The following is an 18370-nucleotide window of genomic DNA, read 5'->3' as shown; positions in this document are numbered from 1 at the left end:
GACCCTTCCTCTTAAGCACCTATTGAATTTATTTTTTGCTACTCTTGCGCTTTATCACTAGATTATGCTCATTTAGAAAGGAGACTTGTAAGTTCTGTGGTACACTGACTACCTACCTGTACGCTAAATTCAATTATTGTAAGTCGCTTTGGATAAAAGGGTCTGTAAACGACTAGTGTAATGTAACATTAAGTCCTGGGTTGGTCCCAGGTCGGTCCTGGGTTAGTCCCAGGTTGGTCGCAGGTCGGTCTTGGGTTGGACCAGTCTGTCCAGCAGTCCCTGGCCCATCTTAGCTGCTATGAGAGATATCATGGGGCTGCACTCTGAGCCCACGGCTAGGTCGTACGCCGACTGACCTCTGGCGTTCTTCCTCCGGATGCTGGCGTTGCACCTGAATGGATCGAGGACGAACAAACGACTACCAAACAAAGCACACATGAAATGATATACTCATTAAACTGAAGAGAACTGATGGCAGGGAAGAAATCATAAATTATATTAGTAACAGCAAGAGCTGGTACCGTTGGTCCCTGATCCGCATGCAGTCTAGAGATAAACTACTGGACCACAGTGGCTTGTTAGATAAAAACCCAGCTCTTGAAGGACCGGCACGCACTAGTAGGAGTCTTACCCTAGCAGGGTCTCTGCACACAACAAGCCCCGCCTCCCACACGCCGCCGCCTCATGCAGCGCAGTGTTGTTAAACCTGTCAGAGAGAGAGAGAGGTGATCACTTCACTAGGAAGCTCTGACATTCTATAACACTATTGGTCATGCTCAGGGCTCTGTAATAATAACATTTCCTTTGTGCATGCGAAGGACAGCAAGGTGGGGACAGGGCTTTCCTGTACATGTTTGTGTAGTAAAGGGTACAGTACAGACTACAGTACAGACTACAGTCCAGACTTCAGTACAGGATACGGGGTACCGTCCTTACTGGCCAGACTGCTGGTTGATGTCGGCGCCCCTTTGCACCAGCACTGGGATGACATCACGGTGCCCGTTCATCACGGCAACAGCCAGGGCAGGGCGCCCATCGCTCCCTTGGCACATCGGGTCCGCCCCCTGGCACCGCAGACACGTTATATATATATGAAAATGTTCACAACTGTGCTGATTTGTACAATTTAAGTGGGTCAATGACGTGACGCCTACTTTTTCTGTCCAACTGAATTTTTTACCTAAAAAAAAAACAAAATACTTAAAAAGATAACATGTATTTCTAATTCATTCTTCATATACATACCCACTCTAACCTCTCCAAACATTTTAGTTATTGGTCATTTATCTGAAGTGTCAAAAAAACAATGTGGGGCGACCGTCCAGCCTTGACTTCTATTTGGACAACCGGTTTAAAATCACTTTAAATCGCTTTAAATATATCCCTTGCCCTATTTGGCATAATTTCAAACATGTTTTGCATTCATTGACAAAATGAATGCAAAAGCATTTGCACATATATTTCCATCATAATATACAAACGAATGTTGTCCGAATATGTTCACTTTATGAAATATCATCCGGGGCGACGGGGGCGTCCCGCATGTTGTTTTTAACATTTTTGATATTTGAATGTTCCTGACGAAGCTTGTAACCTACCATGCGTTTCACGTTTTAACATTTTTTACTTGTGTGATATTTGAATGAATTGAAGAATATTTTTGACTTGACCACTTGAAAAGATTGTAATAAAAGCTTTGTTCAGTTTTCATTCATCTGAACTGTATTGGGTACATTTTAAATAGACTTTTAACTACCGGCGGTTCTCTCATCATTCGGGGCGACCATCTGTCATGTGGGGTAACCAGCGATTGGCAAGATCTGTACTAAATTCAAAATAGAATATCCATCAGTTTAAACTCAAATATTAATCAATGGTATACTATGCTTAAGTAGATACTATCTGTACACATTTAAAATCAGTTTTATGGCTTTTAGAGCAAAAGTTTTAGAGCAAACAATTTCTTAAATTGTTTATTTAATTACTGATACTTGTTAAAATATTAGTAATGTTAAGGAAATATATTAATTTTGAGATAAATTACGGTCGCCCCAAATTACTTTTTTTTAAGGCTGTGTCCTATTAATTCAACTTTAAAAACACTAAAATCTCTTAATTTAGGGTTTTTGCATAAATGCATGTGTACACTACATTCCAAATGTTTGAACAATGGCCAAATATATTCTTATTTTTAGTATTTTAAAATTGGCCTATTCAAAAGTCTAATCCGTCAATGACCCAAGTATCTAAGATGTGTGATTTATAGTTTTCGCTGTGTGACGATTTGTTCGGCAACAGCACTCCCCATTGAAACGTATGGCGATGCACTCTAGCTTTTGAGCTGCTAATTTTGCTTTTTTACTCTTTTTCTAACTTGTCGCTATGCCTACAGTTTTAACAGCTCATACACATTATATATCGAAACGTTCACATAACTGCTGATTCGTACAATGTAAGTATCTAAGCTGTGTGAGTTTTTGAGGTATGACGATTTGTTCAGCAACTGCGCTCCCCATTGAAACATATGGTGCCGAACTAACTTTTGAGCTGCTAATTTTGCATTTTTCCCCTTTTTCTAACTTGTCGCCATGCCTACAGTGTTTAAGCTATACGGACATATTATACATAGAAATGTTCTGCAAGTTCTCAGGATTCTATGGTGTCAATATATAAGGTGTAACATATATAGTTTTCGCGATAGAGCTGTCTGAAGCGACCATGTCTAGGATCAGAGTGTCAGTTGGGATTAGAGTGGTGGCAGCTGTTGCTTTTTTTGAATTTGTGTGCATGTGCAGCCTCTCTTAAAGGTACAGGCACCCTTTTATAACTAATGTGGTAGCACAGAACGCAGCCAAAGTGGAATAGAGACACATGATCTTCACTGGTGGGGGCCGGTGGGTAGCCCGGAGAGGAGTACACCGTCGCTGACTGGCTATGACCAAAATGGGCGGAACCTCGCCACCACGCCACTATTCACGCCACAGAACCCACTTTTCAGCCCCTGAGTGGGCTAGAGACACAGTCTTCAATGGTGGATGCATGGAAATTGCCCGGAGGTCATGGTACTGTCCCCGACTAGTTGTGCACCAAGGGGGCGGAGCCTAACCCGCACGCCACTATCCATGTCACGGAACCCACAACTCAGCCCCTGAGTGGGCTAGAGACAAATGGTCTTTGCCGTTGGGTACACGGAGATTGCCCAGAGGTCAATGCCCTGCCCCTGACCCGATGTGATCTGAGGGGGCGGAGTCTCGCCAAAACGCCACTGTCCACGCTACGGGCCCCACAACTCAGCCCCTGAGTGGACTAGAGACACACGGTCTTCACCAGTGGGGGCAGGTAGGTTGCCCAGACAGGGGTACACTGTCCCCAACTTGCTCTGACCTGAGGGGGTGGAGTTTCGCCACCATGCCATTGTAACTTGTTGCCATGCCTACAGTTTTTAAGCTACACGGACATATCATAGCCTAAAATGTTAATCATTTTCTCAGGATTCCTACGGTGTTAATATCTAGGCTGTGACGTTTATAATTTTTGAGAGAGAGCTGTCTGAAGCTGGCATGCCTTTCCATTTAAGTGAATAAGAGGATGCTCACAGTGTCAGTTGGGATTTGAATTTGGGGACACACGCAGGCTCTCTGTACAGGCACCCTTTTATGTCTACTGTGGTAGCATTCATATTCCATCCATCCATCCATCCTTCCTTCCTTTGTTATATTCAAATAAATATTCAGAATGACACTTTTTCAGGCTGTAAACTAATATTTATACCACTTTCAGTCGAGATCACTTTAGTCAAAATTGACCCATTTATTAGCATGCAATAATATATACAGCATATTAATTTTTTACGCATATTAATTTTGGCGGTGTGATCTGTTTGGGGGGCCCCCTGCCTTCAGCGCATGTGGAAAGTGGCAATCTAGATGTTCCCCCCCTCTGGACCGCTTGGCGCAGAGTGCCGGAAGAGGGAACGGCATCTAGCCCCCTGCCTCTATGACGATCAGAGTGGGCCGCGATCGGGAAGACGCTCGGAGGTAACTCAGCCCACTACGACCGTCAAAGAGAGCCACAGGGGGACTGCTGTACATTATAGTCCCTGGCCTGCACGGGCAGACGCTTTGTCGAGTTCGAAGGAGATACAGCCTAGTATCTCTGCCTCCATGGTGACCGGAGGGACCGCTGGATGGCCCTTCGGAGATGATTCTGCCCACGGTCACCACGGAGAGCCACAGAGACCAGCTAGTGTCTACACTGGCTTCCACTAGCCAACGCATAGTGGAATAGCAGAGAATGCAGCAATACCCCCCAAAACAAACACACCGGCAGCTCCGAGTGGAAGCACTAGCTTATATAATTTTAGGTGATAATTTAGATGAACTCCCTGGCAACTCCGAGGCCCACGTGTTACATGAAGGGGTCGGCGGAGCGCTCTGACTAGGATGGGTAAGCCAATTGCAGCCTGTAAGAACCTGAATAGCCAGCAGGGGGAGCTCTTAACCAACAAACGTGCCGTTTCACCATGGATGTATAATAGAAGTTCATTAATAATAGATAATTATAATTAGCCAATATTAATTTTAATTTTATTAATAAATGTATTAATTTACTAATACGTTTATTAATTAATAGTTTCACAAGCAATCACACTATGCATTTTAAATAAGGCTACATCCGCACAAACCACGTGAAATCCGCAGTGACACAACACAACTTGGTTACGGTCAGCTCATAGCTCTGAGCATCCAAAACGGCCTGGATGCCGGGCCCGAGGTAGCGTTCGTATGCCGATGAAGGGGTCCAGGCAGCGCATGTGAAATTGTACACCTGCTACAACACTTTTAACCGACTGAGGCCGCAGCCGTCTGGATCCAACACGATGAACTATAAATGCTGATAAAACCGAAATGTTAACGGGCATGAAGGTACATCAAATGTGGAGCAGAACGCAGTGAAACGAGACCATGCAGTCATATTGGTTAATGTGGTCTTGGCTAGACCAGCTCTCATGTATCGGGCAGCGGATTACAGGAGGGCACGAGGGCATCGTTTGGTCCAGAACCATCTGCCGAAGGAGGGCAGACCAGGCCGGACAGGGCCGCAGCCGGGCACAGTCAGCGGAACTTCTGTAAATCAAACAGGGACAGCAAGTCAGCGATTCGATTGTTGAGGCCGGGGACGAGGATGCCTGGAAAAGAAGTTCCCCTGCCCGGACAGCCATGTGAGGCAGCGCATTAATTATTGTTATGTTATGTTATGTTATTTTTATTTATAATGCGCCCCCCAACCAACTGTTACATCAGCCCGGGGCGCAACCCAGGTACAAAGGGAGACAAACAAAAACAAAGGACTGCAAACGAACAGATTAACAAGAAACGCCAGGAATTGGAGAGTGGCTGGCTGCTGTCGGGCGTAGCGCCGCCATCATGCTTCCTAACAAAGCGCTTCACAATACAAATAACAGATAATTATTAATGAACGGAATGTTCGAACGATCATAGTTGATGTTATTCACGGTGCATCATTATTGCAGAAGAGAAAGCGTTTCCTAGACCACTGAGGGCCCCGCAAAATATTAGCGACGATAGAGATACTGCGCGTCGCGCATAACACCCCGAATCCGATCCAGCGTCGAGGGGCAGAGAGCCCGCATTTGTCTTTACCTAATACAGCCATGATAGTCACACACACGCAGAAGATTGCAGAGCATGATGGCTTTTACTAAATTGATTACAATGCACAATTTACATTACGTTGCCCTAATTAACCATTGCGGTAGCCTAATGCCACTGACCCAAACTATTTAGAAAGCAAATAAACTGCAACAATTGGTAAGGTGCATCATCGTTGTAGTTGTCACCGAAACTAGGTTTGGACACGGCTGAAGGCAATTCGGCTATACTATCCAGGCCTATACTAGACAGGCGAGCAACGCTTCAAATGGACTTCCCAACTCCCAACGCAAGCTATGCGAGCAACGCGACGCAACTGAACCATACGCAATTATGGCACGACGGTGCTACAGAGGGACGTGCTCCTCGGCCTCGGAAGCCGGCGCTCCACGACGCCACTAAACGGACCCCCAAATCACGGACCGGAGAGGACGACGCGGGCAGCAGGCAGCAAAAAACGCACCAACACAGACATGAGCACGGAACGCAAGAGCAGAGAACGCGGAAGCAGCGAGCGCGCAGATACGAGCGATCAGCAGTAATGGCAGAGCGGACGCAAGAGCAGAGAACGCGGAAGCAGCGAGCGCGCAGATACGAGCGATCAGCAGTAATGGCAAGAGCGACCAATGACGTGTTTTGATAGCTTAAATACATGCACTCTAGCGAGCTGAACCAATGCTATGACAGCTGACAGTCAGCTGGTGGGTTGCGTCATACGGGGTGTGACTGATTAGCCTCTGCCGATTAGCCCGGCGTTGACATCCGTGCCTCGCCTGAAGTATGTCGGAGACTTCATTTCTACTCTTTCAGCGATGTGGTCTAATCTATTTTTGAGTGTAGTACTAGCAGTACTTATAACAAACACCTACAGCTTCTCACTGCTACTGCTTCTCAGCTCAGCTTCCATACAAAACCTCCACAGCTACTGCTCGGCCCCAGAGTGGGCTATAGACACACGGTCTTCACTGTTGGGTGCATGGAGATTGCCCGGAGGTCAGTGCACTGCCCCCGACCGGCTGTGACCCGAGGGGGCGGAGTCTCGCCACCACGCCACTACCACGCCACGGACCTCACAACACAGCCTCTGAGGTGGCTAGAGACACACGGTCTTCACTGGTAAAGGCAGGTGGGTAGCCCGGTGCGGCCTACACCGTCCACAACCGGGTCTGACCCGGGGGGGTGGAGTCTCGCCACCACGCCACTATCCACGCCACAGACCCCACAACTCAGCCCCTGAGTGAGCTAGAGACAAACGGTCTTCACCAGTGGGTGCAAGGAGATTGCCCGGAGGTCAATGCACTGCCCCTGACCAGCGGTGACCCAAGGGGGCGGAGTCTCGCCACCACGCCACTATCCACGCCATGGACCACAGAACTCAACCCATGTGGGCTAGAGACACACGGTCTTCACTGGTGAAGGCAGGTGGGTAGCCCGGCACGGCCTACACTATCCACGAACGGCTCTGACCCAAGGGGGCGGAGTCTCGCCACCATGCCACTGAACACACCACGGACACCACAACTCAGCCCTTGAGTGGGCTAGAGACACATGGTCTTCGCTGGAGGGTGCATGGAGATTGCCAAGAGGTCACTGTACTGTCCGTGTCTGGCTTTGACCAAAGGGGGCGGAGTCTTGCCACCACGCCACAATCCACGCCACAGACCCCACAACTCAGACCGTGAGTGGGCTAGAGACACACGGTCTTCACTGGTGAAGGCAGGTGGGTAGCCCGGCACGGCCTACACTGTCCCCGACCGGCTCTGACCCAAGGGGGCGGAGTCTCGCCATCATGCCACTGAACACGCCACGGACACCACAACTCAGCCCTTGAGCGGGCTAGAGACACATGGTCTTCGCTGGAGGGTGCATGGAGATTGCCAAGAGGTCACTGTACTGTCCACGTCTGGCTTTGACCAAAGGGGGCAGAGTCTCGCCACCACACCACTATCCACGCCACAAACCCCACAACTCAGCCCCTGAGAGAGCTAGAGACAAACGGTCTTCACCAGTGGGTGCAAGGAGATTGCCCGGATGTCAGTGCACTGCCCCCGACCAGCGGTGACCCAAGGGGGCGGAGTCTTTCCACCACGCCACTATCCATGCCATGGACCACAGAACTCAGCCCATGTGGGCTAGAGACACATGGTCTTCACTGTTGGGTGCATGGAGATTGCCCGGAGGTCTTTGCAATGCCTGCAACCAGCTCTGACCTGAGGGGGTGGAGTCTAACCATCACGCCACTATCCACGCCACGGACCCCACAACTCAGCCCCTGTGCGGGCTAGAGACAGCGTATTCACCTGTGGCTGCAAGTTGGTGACCAGGAGAGGTCTCATTGCTTAAAGGATCATTCTTTTGACATTCTTATACTCTATTGGGGTTAATAAGCTGCATTTAAACAACTTGCTCATCTTTCAAGCTACAGGATCAGTTCAAAGCTTTAACTACTCAGGCTGAAAAGATTAATAATATTTAAGTTCTTGGATTCTTTAGGTAATGCAGTTCAGCTTCCTATTCTGCCAGTTTCACAATTCAGCTAAGCTTCCAGGTTTTTTCAGCTTCCAAGCTTTTTAACTATACATTCCAGGAGTTATTCTATATTTCAGCTTTGACAGTATTACATTTTATCTTCCAGCTATTGTAGCAATGTATTTCATTTCATAGCTTCCTTAGGTAATGCAGTTTCAATCTTGCCAGTTTCACATTTCAGCTAAGCTTCCAGGTTTTCCAGTTTACAAGCTTTTTAGTGATGCATTCCATCAATTATTCCATGTTTCAGCTTTGACAGTATTACCGTTTATCTTCCAGCTTTTGTAGCAATGTATTTAAGTTCAGCTTCTTTAGGCAATGCAGTTCAACTTCCAATTCTGCCAGTTTCACATTTCAGCTTCCAGGCGTTTCAGCTTCCAGGATTTTCAACTGTTCAGGTGTGAGCATTTGACATTTCAGATTTTTCACGTTCATGCATTTTCAGCAATGCTTTTGCGATTCCATTCATCTGCTCAGCATTCACACGCATTTTCTGCAGGAAATGCAATTTTCTAGATCTTTTTAACGTGTCAAAAGGTTTCCAGATTAATCGTGAGTTAACACATTAACTTTGACAGCCCTAATATACACACGAATCATCTGTTAAAGTCAAGGTTAAAGTTAAAGTCCCAATGATTGTCGCACACTTGAGTGTGTGAAATTTGTTCTCCGCATTTGACCCATCCCCTGGGGGGGCGGGGAGCAGCAGCAGTGCCGCACTCAGGAATCATTTGGTGATGTAGCCCCCCAATTCCAACCCTTGATGCTGAGTGTCAAGCAGGGAGGCAATGGGTACCATTTTTATAGTCTTTGGTATGACTTGGCCTTGACTCACGACCTCCCAGTCTCAGGGCGGACACTAACCACAAGGCCACTGAGCTGGCATACACAGACGTGTTATTACATACATATACTGTATACTGTACATTAATCATCTGTTTCACATAAACGTGTTATTACATAGGCTACATATGTACATTAATTACCTGTTTTACACAGACTGATATGTTTGTGCATGAATCATCTGTTTCTCACAGACTGATGTTATGCATGTACTGTAAATTAATGTGTTTCACATATCTGATTGTTGGCGAAAAGTTAGTTTTGATTTTTTTTTTAAATGGTCTCAGATACATAGAAAATGTTGAATTAACGTGAGCCCACCTCATCAAGCATCTGCTGGACCACAGAGATCCGCCCTCCACCCTCAGGACCCACCTCCTGCAGGAGCCGGCTGGCTCTGGTTGGCTAGAAAGTCAGATAAAAAATTAAAAAAGTAACCAATTGCAAAATTGCACATTTTGCACAGAAATGACCAGGATGTGGATATGAGCCTTCAGTTATGGGGCATGCCATATATACCAATTACAGAGCTATCAGAGTGTCCAGTCAGTATCAGAATCGAGTCAGACAGACCAAAATACTCTCACACTACACCACATTTTCATCAGGGAGTTTAAACTCAGGTTCCAGACTGGCAGACGTGTTTTATAGGGGTGTGACGATAATCTTACGATACGATTCATGATATAAATACGATATTATAACAATATTTTTAACAAAACTTGAATGATGAATATATGACTGAGGAAATAGTATTTTATTTGATAAACAAAATGCAAAACAATGCTGTTATTTACCCTATAGCTCTATTTTGTAATGTTTGTATAGCGCTTTTCTAGTAAAATAAAATAAGTTTTTCATTTCGACGATGCATATCGTCATGTTTTTAAGCGCAATATCTCGTGGCATGATATCTCATCACACCCATAGTGTTTTCCATACAGGGTTCCATGTTTCCCAGTGTGGAGGATTGAAAAGGGCTCGTCGGGTGAAGTCACTCACGGGAGGTGTGTGTGCCGCCTCTGAGGCCCAGCGGGGTTTGGGCTTCCTAAGCGTTTCCCTGAGGGCTCCAGCCTTCTCCCTCCCTACGGTACAGACAGGCAAACTACTCTACATACTTTTGGGAGGTGAACTAAAACCAAGTATGCAAAGTTATCGTCTGCGTGCAAAATAAACAGTATCCAACAATTTTGAAACATCACAGCCTACTGTAGCAGAAACAACACGTAAAACTTTTAAGATGCATGATGATTCATTGATGGAGAATGTTAAATATCCACATACGGTAATACCAATCTTTCTACAGTATCTAATTTATTTTAGTGTCCCAGTGCGGATCTCACCTGGTCTGGTCGGGCTGGTTGATTGGACGCTTCTGCCTTCCATCACACTGCTGAGGTTCTGGCTTTCTGATAGGGGGACGCTCTTCTCAGCCCCGCCTCCCTGACATAACTGAGAACATATACAGTACAGTGAAGAATTATCACTCATAACCCAGAAGCACTAGTCCAGTTCTGCAGAGACATCATTTAAAGCATTCCAACATCAGTGATTCTCTGTGCACCAGACTGCTCCAAGCACTAACACTAAACCTCTTATGTATTAAAGGGCCATTCATTTTTGTTTACATAAATATCCAGCCCTATGATATATTTTTTCCCTGAGCTGATATATTTTTTCCCTGAGCTGATATGATTTTCAATCAGGCATCCACAAAGATGCACGACTCGGGGCCGAAGTGTAGTGGAGCTTAAAATGACAGACCTTGGTTTTTTCATGCCTGGCTGAGACAAAGTTGATCCTCAAACTGACTTCATAGTTGTCCTCTTGAATCACAGCTGAAACCATCTTTTGAGAAGCAGAACAAAAAAAAACATTCAATGAACAGGAAGTATTATAACCTCCTGAAACTTAGTTTAGTGTCCTACACTTAGATTAGTGTCTGATAACCAGCAGTAATGATCCCTCCTCTCTAGTACAACTACAGGAACAGTTCCCAGCAGATCATTGTGGGACATGTAGTGTGATCTGACCCCTCAACTCAAGATGAAATGTTTCTCTACGGTCTCATCTTACCCGGCCTATGCAAGGTTCCAGAACAAGGAACTGTACTGTATCTTACCCGGCACATGCGAGGTTCCCTGATGAGGAGCCATATCTTATCCGGCCCATGCAAGGTGCCCTGACGAGGAACCATATCTTACCCTGCCCATGCGAGGTTCCCCCATGAGGGCTCTGAATTCCGTGTTGTTCTGGGTGTAGCTCCGCAGATGTGCACACACATGGTCAAGCTGCTTCCTCCAGTAGCCTGAGGAGAGAGAGAGAGAGAGAGAGAGAGACAGTGTCCTTAGTCCACAGCATCTTCAGTCATAGCCATAACTGGTTGTTATGATATTATGTCATAGTTTAATGTAGATTAGCATTTAATATGCATTTCAGGCTAGCACTGATTGATCACAGGTCTAAGGGGGTGTGGCTACTTAATGGGTACCAGGTGTCGTAATAAAAGTTTGAGGACACCCGCTAACTGACCGGTACCTCTTCCTGGACTTATAGCGGTGAGCAGCGTCCGGCGGTCCCTGGCCTGCTCCAGCGCCCCCTGCTGGGCCTTCCTGAGGAGTTCTGTGGCAGACGGGTAAAACAGGCCGGCGGTCTGGGTCTGGCGGTCCGCCAGGGCCGGCCCCGGAGCTGCAGGTGCCTCCTCCTCCACGGGCTGCCAGGCGGCGGCGGCGCTGTCCGAGCGTCGGGTGGATGTCTGTCGATGGAGAGCGAGCGGAAGCCAAAGAGAGACACGGAGGAGGAGGAGGAACAGGGGCTGTGCCAGCTACTGTACACCCCCCCCCCCCCCCCCCAGCTACTGTACGCCCGTGCAACGTCATACCTGGTCCAGCTCTACAGCGCCCCCCGTGGCGCGGGACTCTGCCCTGGGCGGCCCCTCCATGAACACACCACAGCAGCCACAGTAGCTGGCGTAGGGAGGGCTGGTCGCCCCGCACCTCGAACAGGTCAGATAGACGACACAGTGACCAGGCTGGGAACAGAGAGACACAGAGAGCTCATAGGAAAAGAAGACATGGATGGAGGGAGGGAGGGAGGGAGGGAGGGAGGGAGGGAGGGATGGATGGATGGATGGATGGATGGATGGATGGATGGATGGATGGATGGATGGATGGATGGATGGATGGATGGAGGTAGGTAGGGTTGGTAGGTAGGTTGGATGGATGGATGGATGGATGGATGGATGGATGGATGGATGGATGGATGGATGGATGGAGGGATGGAGGTAGGTGGGGTTGGGTAGGTAGGTAGGTTGGTGGATGGAGGGATGGATGGAGGGAGGGAGGGAGGGAGGGAGGGAGGGAGGGAGGGAGGGAGGGAGGGAGGGAGGGATGGATGGATGGAGGTAGGTAGGTAGGTAGGTAGGTAGGTAGGTAGGTAGGTTGGATGGATGGAGGGATGGATGGATGGAGGTAGGTAGGTAGGTAGGGTTGGGTAGGTAGGTAGGTAGGTAGGGTTGGTGGATGGATGGATGGATGGATGGATGGATGGATGGATGGATGGATGGATGGATGGAGGGATGGAGGGAGGGATGGAGGTAGGTAGGGTTGGGTAGGTAGGTAGGTAGGTAGGTAGGGTTGGTGGATGGATGGATGGATGGAGGGAGGGAGGGAGGGAGGGAGGGAGGGAGGGAGGGAGGGAGGGAGGGAGGGAGGGAGGGAGGGAGGGAGGGAGGGATGGATGGAGGTAGGTAGGGTTGGGTAGGTAGGTAGGTAGGGTTGGTGGATGGATGGATGGAGGGATGGATGGATGGATGATGGAGAAGGGCTTGCCTACCTTGGCGCCACACCAGTCACAGAAGCGTGCATCAGCGTGGTTGACCCGGCTGCACTTGGAACAAGACACCATCTTGTTTTCTCCAGAGGGCAGTGGAGGAGCGCTCTGGCCACTCAACACAGCCTGGTCCGGGACAACAAGCATTAACACTACATATTCAATGTGACTTGTTTCAGCCACCAGCAAACTAAACGCTACATTCACTATGGAGAAATATACAGCATGCGCAAGCATCTTAGTATGTGTAATATATACAGTACGGTTCTACTGGCTCTGGGGTGGGATTTGAACCCAGGTCTCTACAGAGTAGAGCTAAAAAAAGATTAAATCTGTAGGTGGAGCTGATTCTATCTACAGTATAGGTGCTCTTGCAGTGGGAGGGAGGGGTAGTCTGGAGGAGGTAGGGGTAGTCTAGGGGAGGTAGGGGTAGTCTGGAGCTCTTACAGTGGGAGGTAGGGGTAGTCTAGGGGAGGTAGGAGTAGTCTAGGGGAGGTAGGGGTAGTCTGGAGGTCTTACAGTGGGAGGTAGGGGTAGTCTAGGGGAGGTAGGGGTAGTCTAGGGGAGGCAGGGGTAGTCTGGAGGTCTTACAGTGGGAGGTAGGGGTAGTCTAGGGGAGGTAGTGGTAGTCTAGGGGAGGTAGGGGTAGTCTGGAGCTCTTACAGTGGGAGGTAGGGGTAGTCTAGGGGAGGTAGGGGTAGTCTGGAGCTCTTACAGTAGGAGGTAGGGGTAGTGTGGCTTCACAGGTGACACAGCTGGAGATGTGCCCAGGGTTTCCAGTTCCACAGGACTGACAAATGATCTTGTCCTAAAACATGACAGGAAGTAGATACAGTATGGTTACACATAAACACAGAGTACGCCATAATACAGTACATTGATAAATATGTATACATAAAAGTAAATGTATGTGAGTGAGGTTAACCTTCTTAGTTATGTTTTAAGTGTTGATTCCACACATGGGTTGGGCTACAAGATCCTGTTCTGTGCTTGAGCCCGACATGATATCAAGATATCGTTTCAAAATGATCATCGAATTTCCTGATGTGTTTTCCATTCCTGTTCAATAACAGTGGCTCAGTGGCCTTGTGATTAGAGTGTCCGCCCTGAGATTGGGAGGTTGGGGGTTCGATCCCCGGCCGAGTCATAGCAAAGTGTTAGGGTTCGAGGGTGGTGGAGGTAGGACCCAAAATGTAGACGGCAGGTACGGTAACCAGGTTCAAAAAGGTTTAAATACCAAAAAGGCGAAACTAAACTGAGGAGCAACACACTAAAACTGACAATGAGCCGGCAGAGAACAAAGGAAACAAGAGGGCACATATACTCTAGGAGAACAATCAAGGAACAACGCACAGGTGCAGACAATCACCCAGACAAGAGCTGTGTTCAGAATCGCTCCCTATTCACTATATAGGGCGTCAGCCATTTTGTTTGTAGTGTCCGAATTCTCCACGGAATTTTCGTTCCCTATATAGTCCACTATTTATTACCCACAATTCACCTTGATTTCCAGGGAACAGTGCATGTATCCTACATTTTCTCCATCCCCTAGGTAGTTCACTACATGGTGAACCCTATATAGGGAATAGGGAGTGAGGGAACGAGGGAGCGAGGGGGGGACTAGAACCAGGGACAGGGAACTAGAGAGGAGTTTAGAACACACGGAGGAGACTAGAACCAGGGACAGGGAACTAGAGAGGAGTTTAGAACACAAGGAGGGGACTAGAACCAGGGACAGGGAACTAGAGAGGAGTTTAGAACACAAGGAGGGGACGAGAACCAGGGACAGGGAACTAGAGAGGAGTTTAGAACACAAGGAGGGGACTAGAACCAGGGACAGGGAACTAGAGAGGAGTTTAGAACACAAGGAGGGAACTAGAACCAGGGACAGGGAACTAGAGAGGAGTTTAGAACACAAGGAGGGGACTAGAACCAGGGACAGGGAACTAGAGAGGAGTTTAGAACACAAGGAGGGGGCTAGAACCAGGGACAGGGAACTAGAGAGGGGAGTTTAGAACACAAGGAGGGGACTAGAACCAGGGACAGGGAACTAGAGAGGAGAGTTTAGAACACAAGGAGGGGACTAGAACCAGGGACAGGGAACTAGAGAGGAGAGTTTAGAACACAAGGAGGGGACTAGAACCAGGGACAGGGAACTAGAGAGGAGTTTAGAACACAAGGAGGGGACTAGAACCAGGGACAGGGAACTAGAGAGGAGTTTAGAACACAAGGAGGGGACTAGAACCAGGGACAGGGAACTAGAGAGGAGTTTAGAACAGGGGAGGGCTAGAAGGGAAGACTAAGGGGCCAGAGGAACCAGGGGGACTAAAGGGACGAGAGGTCCAGGATAGGGAGTGAAGGGGGACTGTGATGAACAAGTGGCTAGAGAAGAGGCTGAGAAGACAAACTAAACACGGGGAAGACAACGCCATGGTTGTATAATTCAGGCGGGACGCTGGGGACATGTTCCCATCAATATTCAGAGACTACTGAATTGTCCCCAGCAATAATTTAGTACACAAACGCTTAACAGATCTCCTTCTCTACTAGTCCCGCCTCCCTAGCCCAATATCGCTAATAGTATTGGTTTGCTGTTTCTTGCTAACGCGTGAGAGGCTGGCTGTAGTATCTGGTTGAATTTGGTTAAGCGGCTACAAAGTTCAGAGCCTTCGTCAACACTACAATTCTGTGCATAATACGGAAAAATCGCATCTCATATTGATTCAGTAGCCTATTGAAAGTGCATTTTATTTTCAATACGGCACAATCCCATATTAACAGCAACGACTTGCCTACCATTGCAAACACAACCAGATTTGAGCCATGAGGCTCACTCAACCACTGAAATGCCTAAAGTTAGTAAACAAACCAGACATGTAATGTTTAGGTAAGTTAGTCTTTTTAAACCCTATCTGTTGTTATCAATTTATATGCAGCAAGTGCATGTTAGCCAAATGCATGAGCATCAGTTCAGGAGGTTGAAGAACCAGCCATCAGGATAATCACATCTGACTGTAGTTCAAATGTAGCCTATGCTTTTTTATTTTATATTGTGCACAAAAAGAAATCTGCTCGCTCCCATTATATGTCCCCGCCAAAGCTCAAATCAAATATACACCCTTGGACAACGCGATACACCAGGCAGATACACCAGGCAGAACAACACCTAGTGACAGTGTGAGCAGCAAGTCTCCTGGGGCAGTCTGGGGTAGTACAGGGGCAATCTGGGGTAGTACAGGGGCAGTCACTGGGAGGGGAGGTGCTCAGGGTCCAGGCTGTGAGCAGGGGGCACACTATAAAAAATGGTGCCCAATGCCTCCATGCTTGGCAGTCAGGGTTAGACTGAGGGTAGGTCCCTGCAACATACAGTGCTAGCGTCATGTCCAGGGGGTGTACTTGTACATCAAGCTGCCTCACGCCAAGGAATCAGGAGACGGGCGCCTGCCCTATGGGCCACTAGGCTCAAGAACCATTGCTTCTCAAGGCTACTCACTTACTACTATGAGATGGTATCGGTTCAGATGTGCACTTGTCTATATCAACACCATCTGGGCCAGGTAACTGACAATCCTTGACTGAACTTCGCATCACTACCCTCATACACTGTTGTATCAACCGATAAAGTCAAGTGTTGACTACTTTCAAGTCTCTACACTTTACAGTATATTACAGTAGGGGTACACGTATATTAGCGAATGGGAGATATTTACTGACCTGGAGGCGTAGACTGGCCTGAGGCTGGAGCTGTGGACCAATAGGAGCCTCACACACTATGCATGCGGGAGTGTTCATGGGCACCATGGTTTTACAGTAGATGCACAGCCCCATCTAAAACAACACAGAGAACAAGTCTGTGGTTAGGGTTTGCTTTGCTATTTGGTGACCTGCATGAATATGGTGCGAACGGTGTGAAGATAAGAAGGATGTAAACGTAGTGAGCTATTGCTGTAATAGTTAGTGAAAGAATCCTTTTAGGGACAAGGTCTTATAAGCAGGTTATGATGAACATATGGTACATATGGTAAATACTTAGGTGCTTTATTACAATGCAATAACAACAAGTGGAAAAGTGCCCATGTCAATACGCTGACAATACAAGTGTATTCATACGATTACTGCACAGGTATGGATCCACTGATCAGCTGGTCTAGGGGGTATTACTGTATTACTGTACCTGAACACCCTCTGTGGGGGGTCTAGGGGGTATTACTGTACCTGACCACCCTCTGTGGGGGGTCTAGGGGGTATTACTGTACCTGGCCACCCTCTGTGGGGGGTCTAGGGGGTATTACTGTACCTGACCACCCTATGTGGGGGGTCTAGGGGGTATTACTGTACCTGACCACCCTCTGTGGGGGGCAGCCTCTGACCTGGCACCGGGGGCACCGCTGTGCCACACTGCAGACAGAAGCGGGTGAAGGGGTCTGCGGGGCGCTGGCTCAGGCACCTGGCACACCTGCAAACAGAGATGAGGTCAGAGGTCAACGGTGGGGTCCTTCATTATGGGTCGTTAGCTCCACCTCTTTCTCTGAAATAAGTCCCGCCCACACTAAGTCATCAGGTTAAAATAAGTCCAGCCCAGACTAACTGATTGGGTTAAAATAAGTCCTGCCCACACTAACTGATTGGGTTAAAATAAGTCCTGCCCACACTAAGTGATTGGGTTAAAATAAGTCCTGCCCACACTAACTGATTGGGTTAAAATAAGTCCCGCCCACACTAACTGATTGGGTTAAAATAAGTCCCGCCCACACTAACTGATTGGGTTAAAATAAGTCCCGCCCACACTAACTGATTGGGTTAAAATAAGTCCCGCCCACACTAACTGATCGGGTTACGGAGCTCAACTTTACCACAAATCATTTTTATCTCTAAAATGTGTCACAGGTGTCACTGATCGCTCGTCAGTATGTCTTCCACCCTCACCCCCCCACGCTGGGCTCCATCTGGGGTCCTCTGACTGGCCAACACACATGACAGCCATCGAATCGCTAGTTTTTCAGTGGTGTAGCTGACTAAAGAAGTGCTTATGTAACACACATCACAACCTTACTAACATAAACACTGCTTTGGCCAGCTACGCCACTGAAAAGCTAGTGATTCGATGGCGCGGTTGGGCTTTATACTGAGGAGTGAGTTTAACCAATCCAACTCGGTGACAAATGCACACCTCAAGAAGTCGGTCTCTCTCTGGATCCTGGACATATGAGTGTTGGTCAGGTTCTTGAAGGGGCTGTCTTCCAAACTCGCATTCTATGAGACAAGAATCGACACAAATTAAACAAGATGGCCTCCACAGCTAGGTGATCAGTTTAATGTAGCAGAGTGGGTTGGGTTTGGAGTTCTTTCAGCATCCATGGTAAGACTGTGCTGTACAGTGTATGTTGAATTCCTAATACCACACTCGCACTGCCCACCCTGGTAGATCTGAGTGGATGGATCAGTCATAGATCCTGGTAGATCTGAGATCTTTTCATTGGTTCTACGGCGGTGGC

At 47.9% G+C, this 18370-nt stretch overlaps 1 protein-coding gene across 1 annotated transcript in view; it reads right to left on the bottom strand.

Annotated features, from left to right (window-relative positions):
• Window positions 1-163: 163 nt before the first annotated feature.
• dzank1 (double zinc ribbon and ankyrin repeat domains 1) overlaps window positions 164-18370 on the bottom strand; it is a gene marked incomplete at its 5' end in the record, with an annotated part of 20839 nt that continues 2632 nt past the window's right edge. Inside the window, 15 exons of the mRNA XM_084441373.1 lie at window positions 164-391; window positions 632-706; window positions 937-1064; window positions 9366-9449; window positions 10047-10129; window positions 10388-10496; window positions 10809-10892; window positions 11249-11352; window positions 11583-11799; window positions 11926-12075; window positions 12879-13001; window positions 13591-13683; window positions 16590-16703; window positions 17214-17331; window positions 18046-18128. Of these exons, the coding sequence (XP_084297499.1) occupies window positions 223-391; window positions 632-706; window positions 937-1064; window positions 9366-9449; window positions 10047-10129; window positions 10388-10496; window positions 10809-10892; window positions 11249-11352; window positions 11583-11799; window positions 11926-12075; window positions 12879-13001; window positions 13591-13683; window positions 16590-16703; window positions 17214-17331; window positions 18046-18128 (1734 nt within the window). The 3' untranslated portion in view covers window positions 164-222. The remainder of the gene's footprint in view (window positions 392-631; window positions 707-936; window positions 1065-9365; window positions 9450-10046; window positions 10130-10387; window positions 10497-10808; window positions 10893-11248; window positions 11353-11582; window positions 11800-11925; window positions 12076-12878; window positions 13002-13590; window positions 13684-16589; window positions 16704-17213; window positions 17332-18045; window positions 18129-18370) is intronic.

The sequence above is a fragment of the Borostomias antarcticus genome, assembly GCF_949987555.1.
Source record: "Borostomias antarcticus genome assembly, chromosome: 7".
Taxonomy (NCBI): Eukaryota; Metazoa; Chordata; class Actinopteri; order Stomiiformes; family Stomiidae; genus Borostomias; species Borostomias antarcticus.
This window is presented reverse-complemented; position numbering and strand designations above follow the sequence as displayed.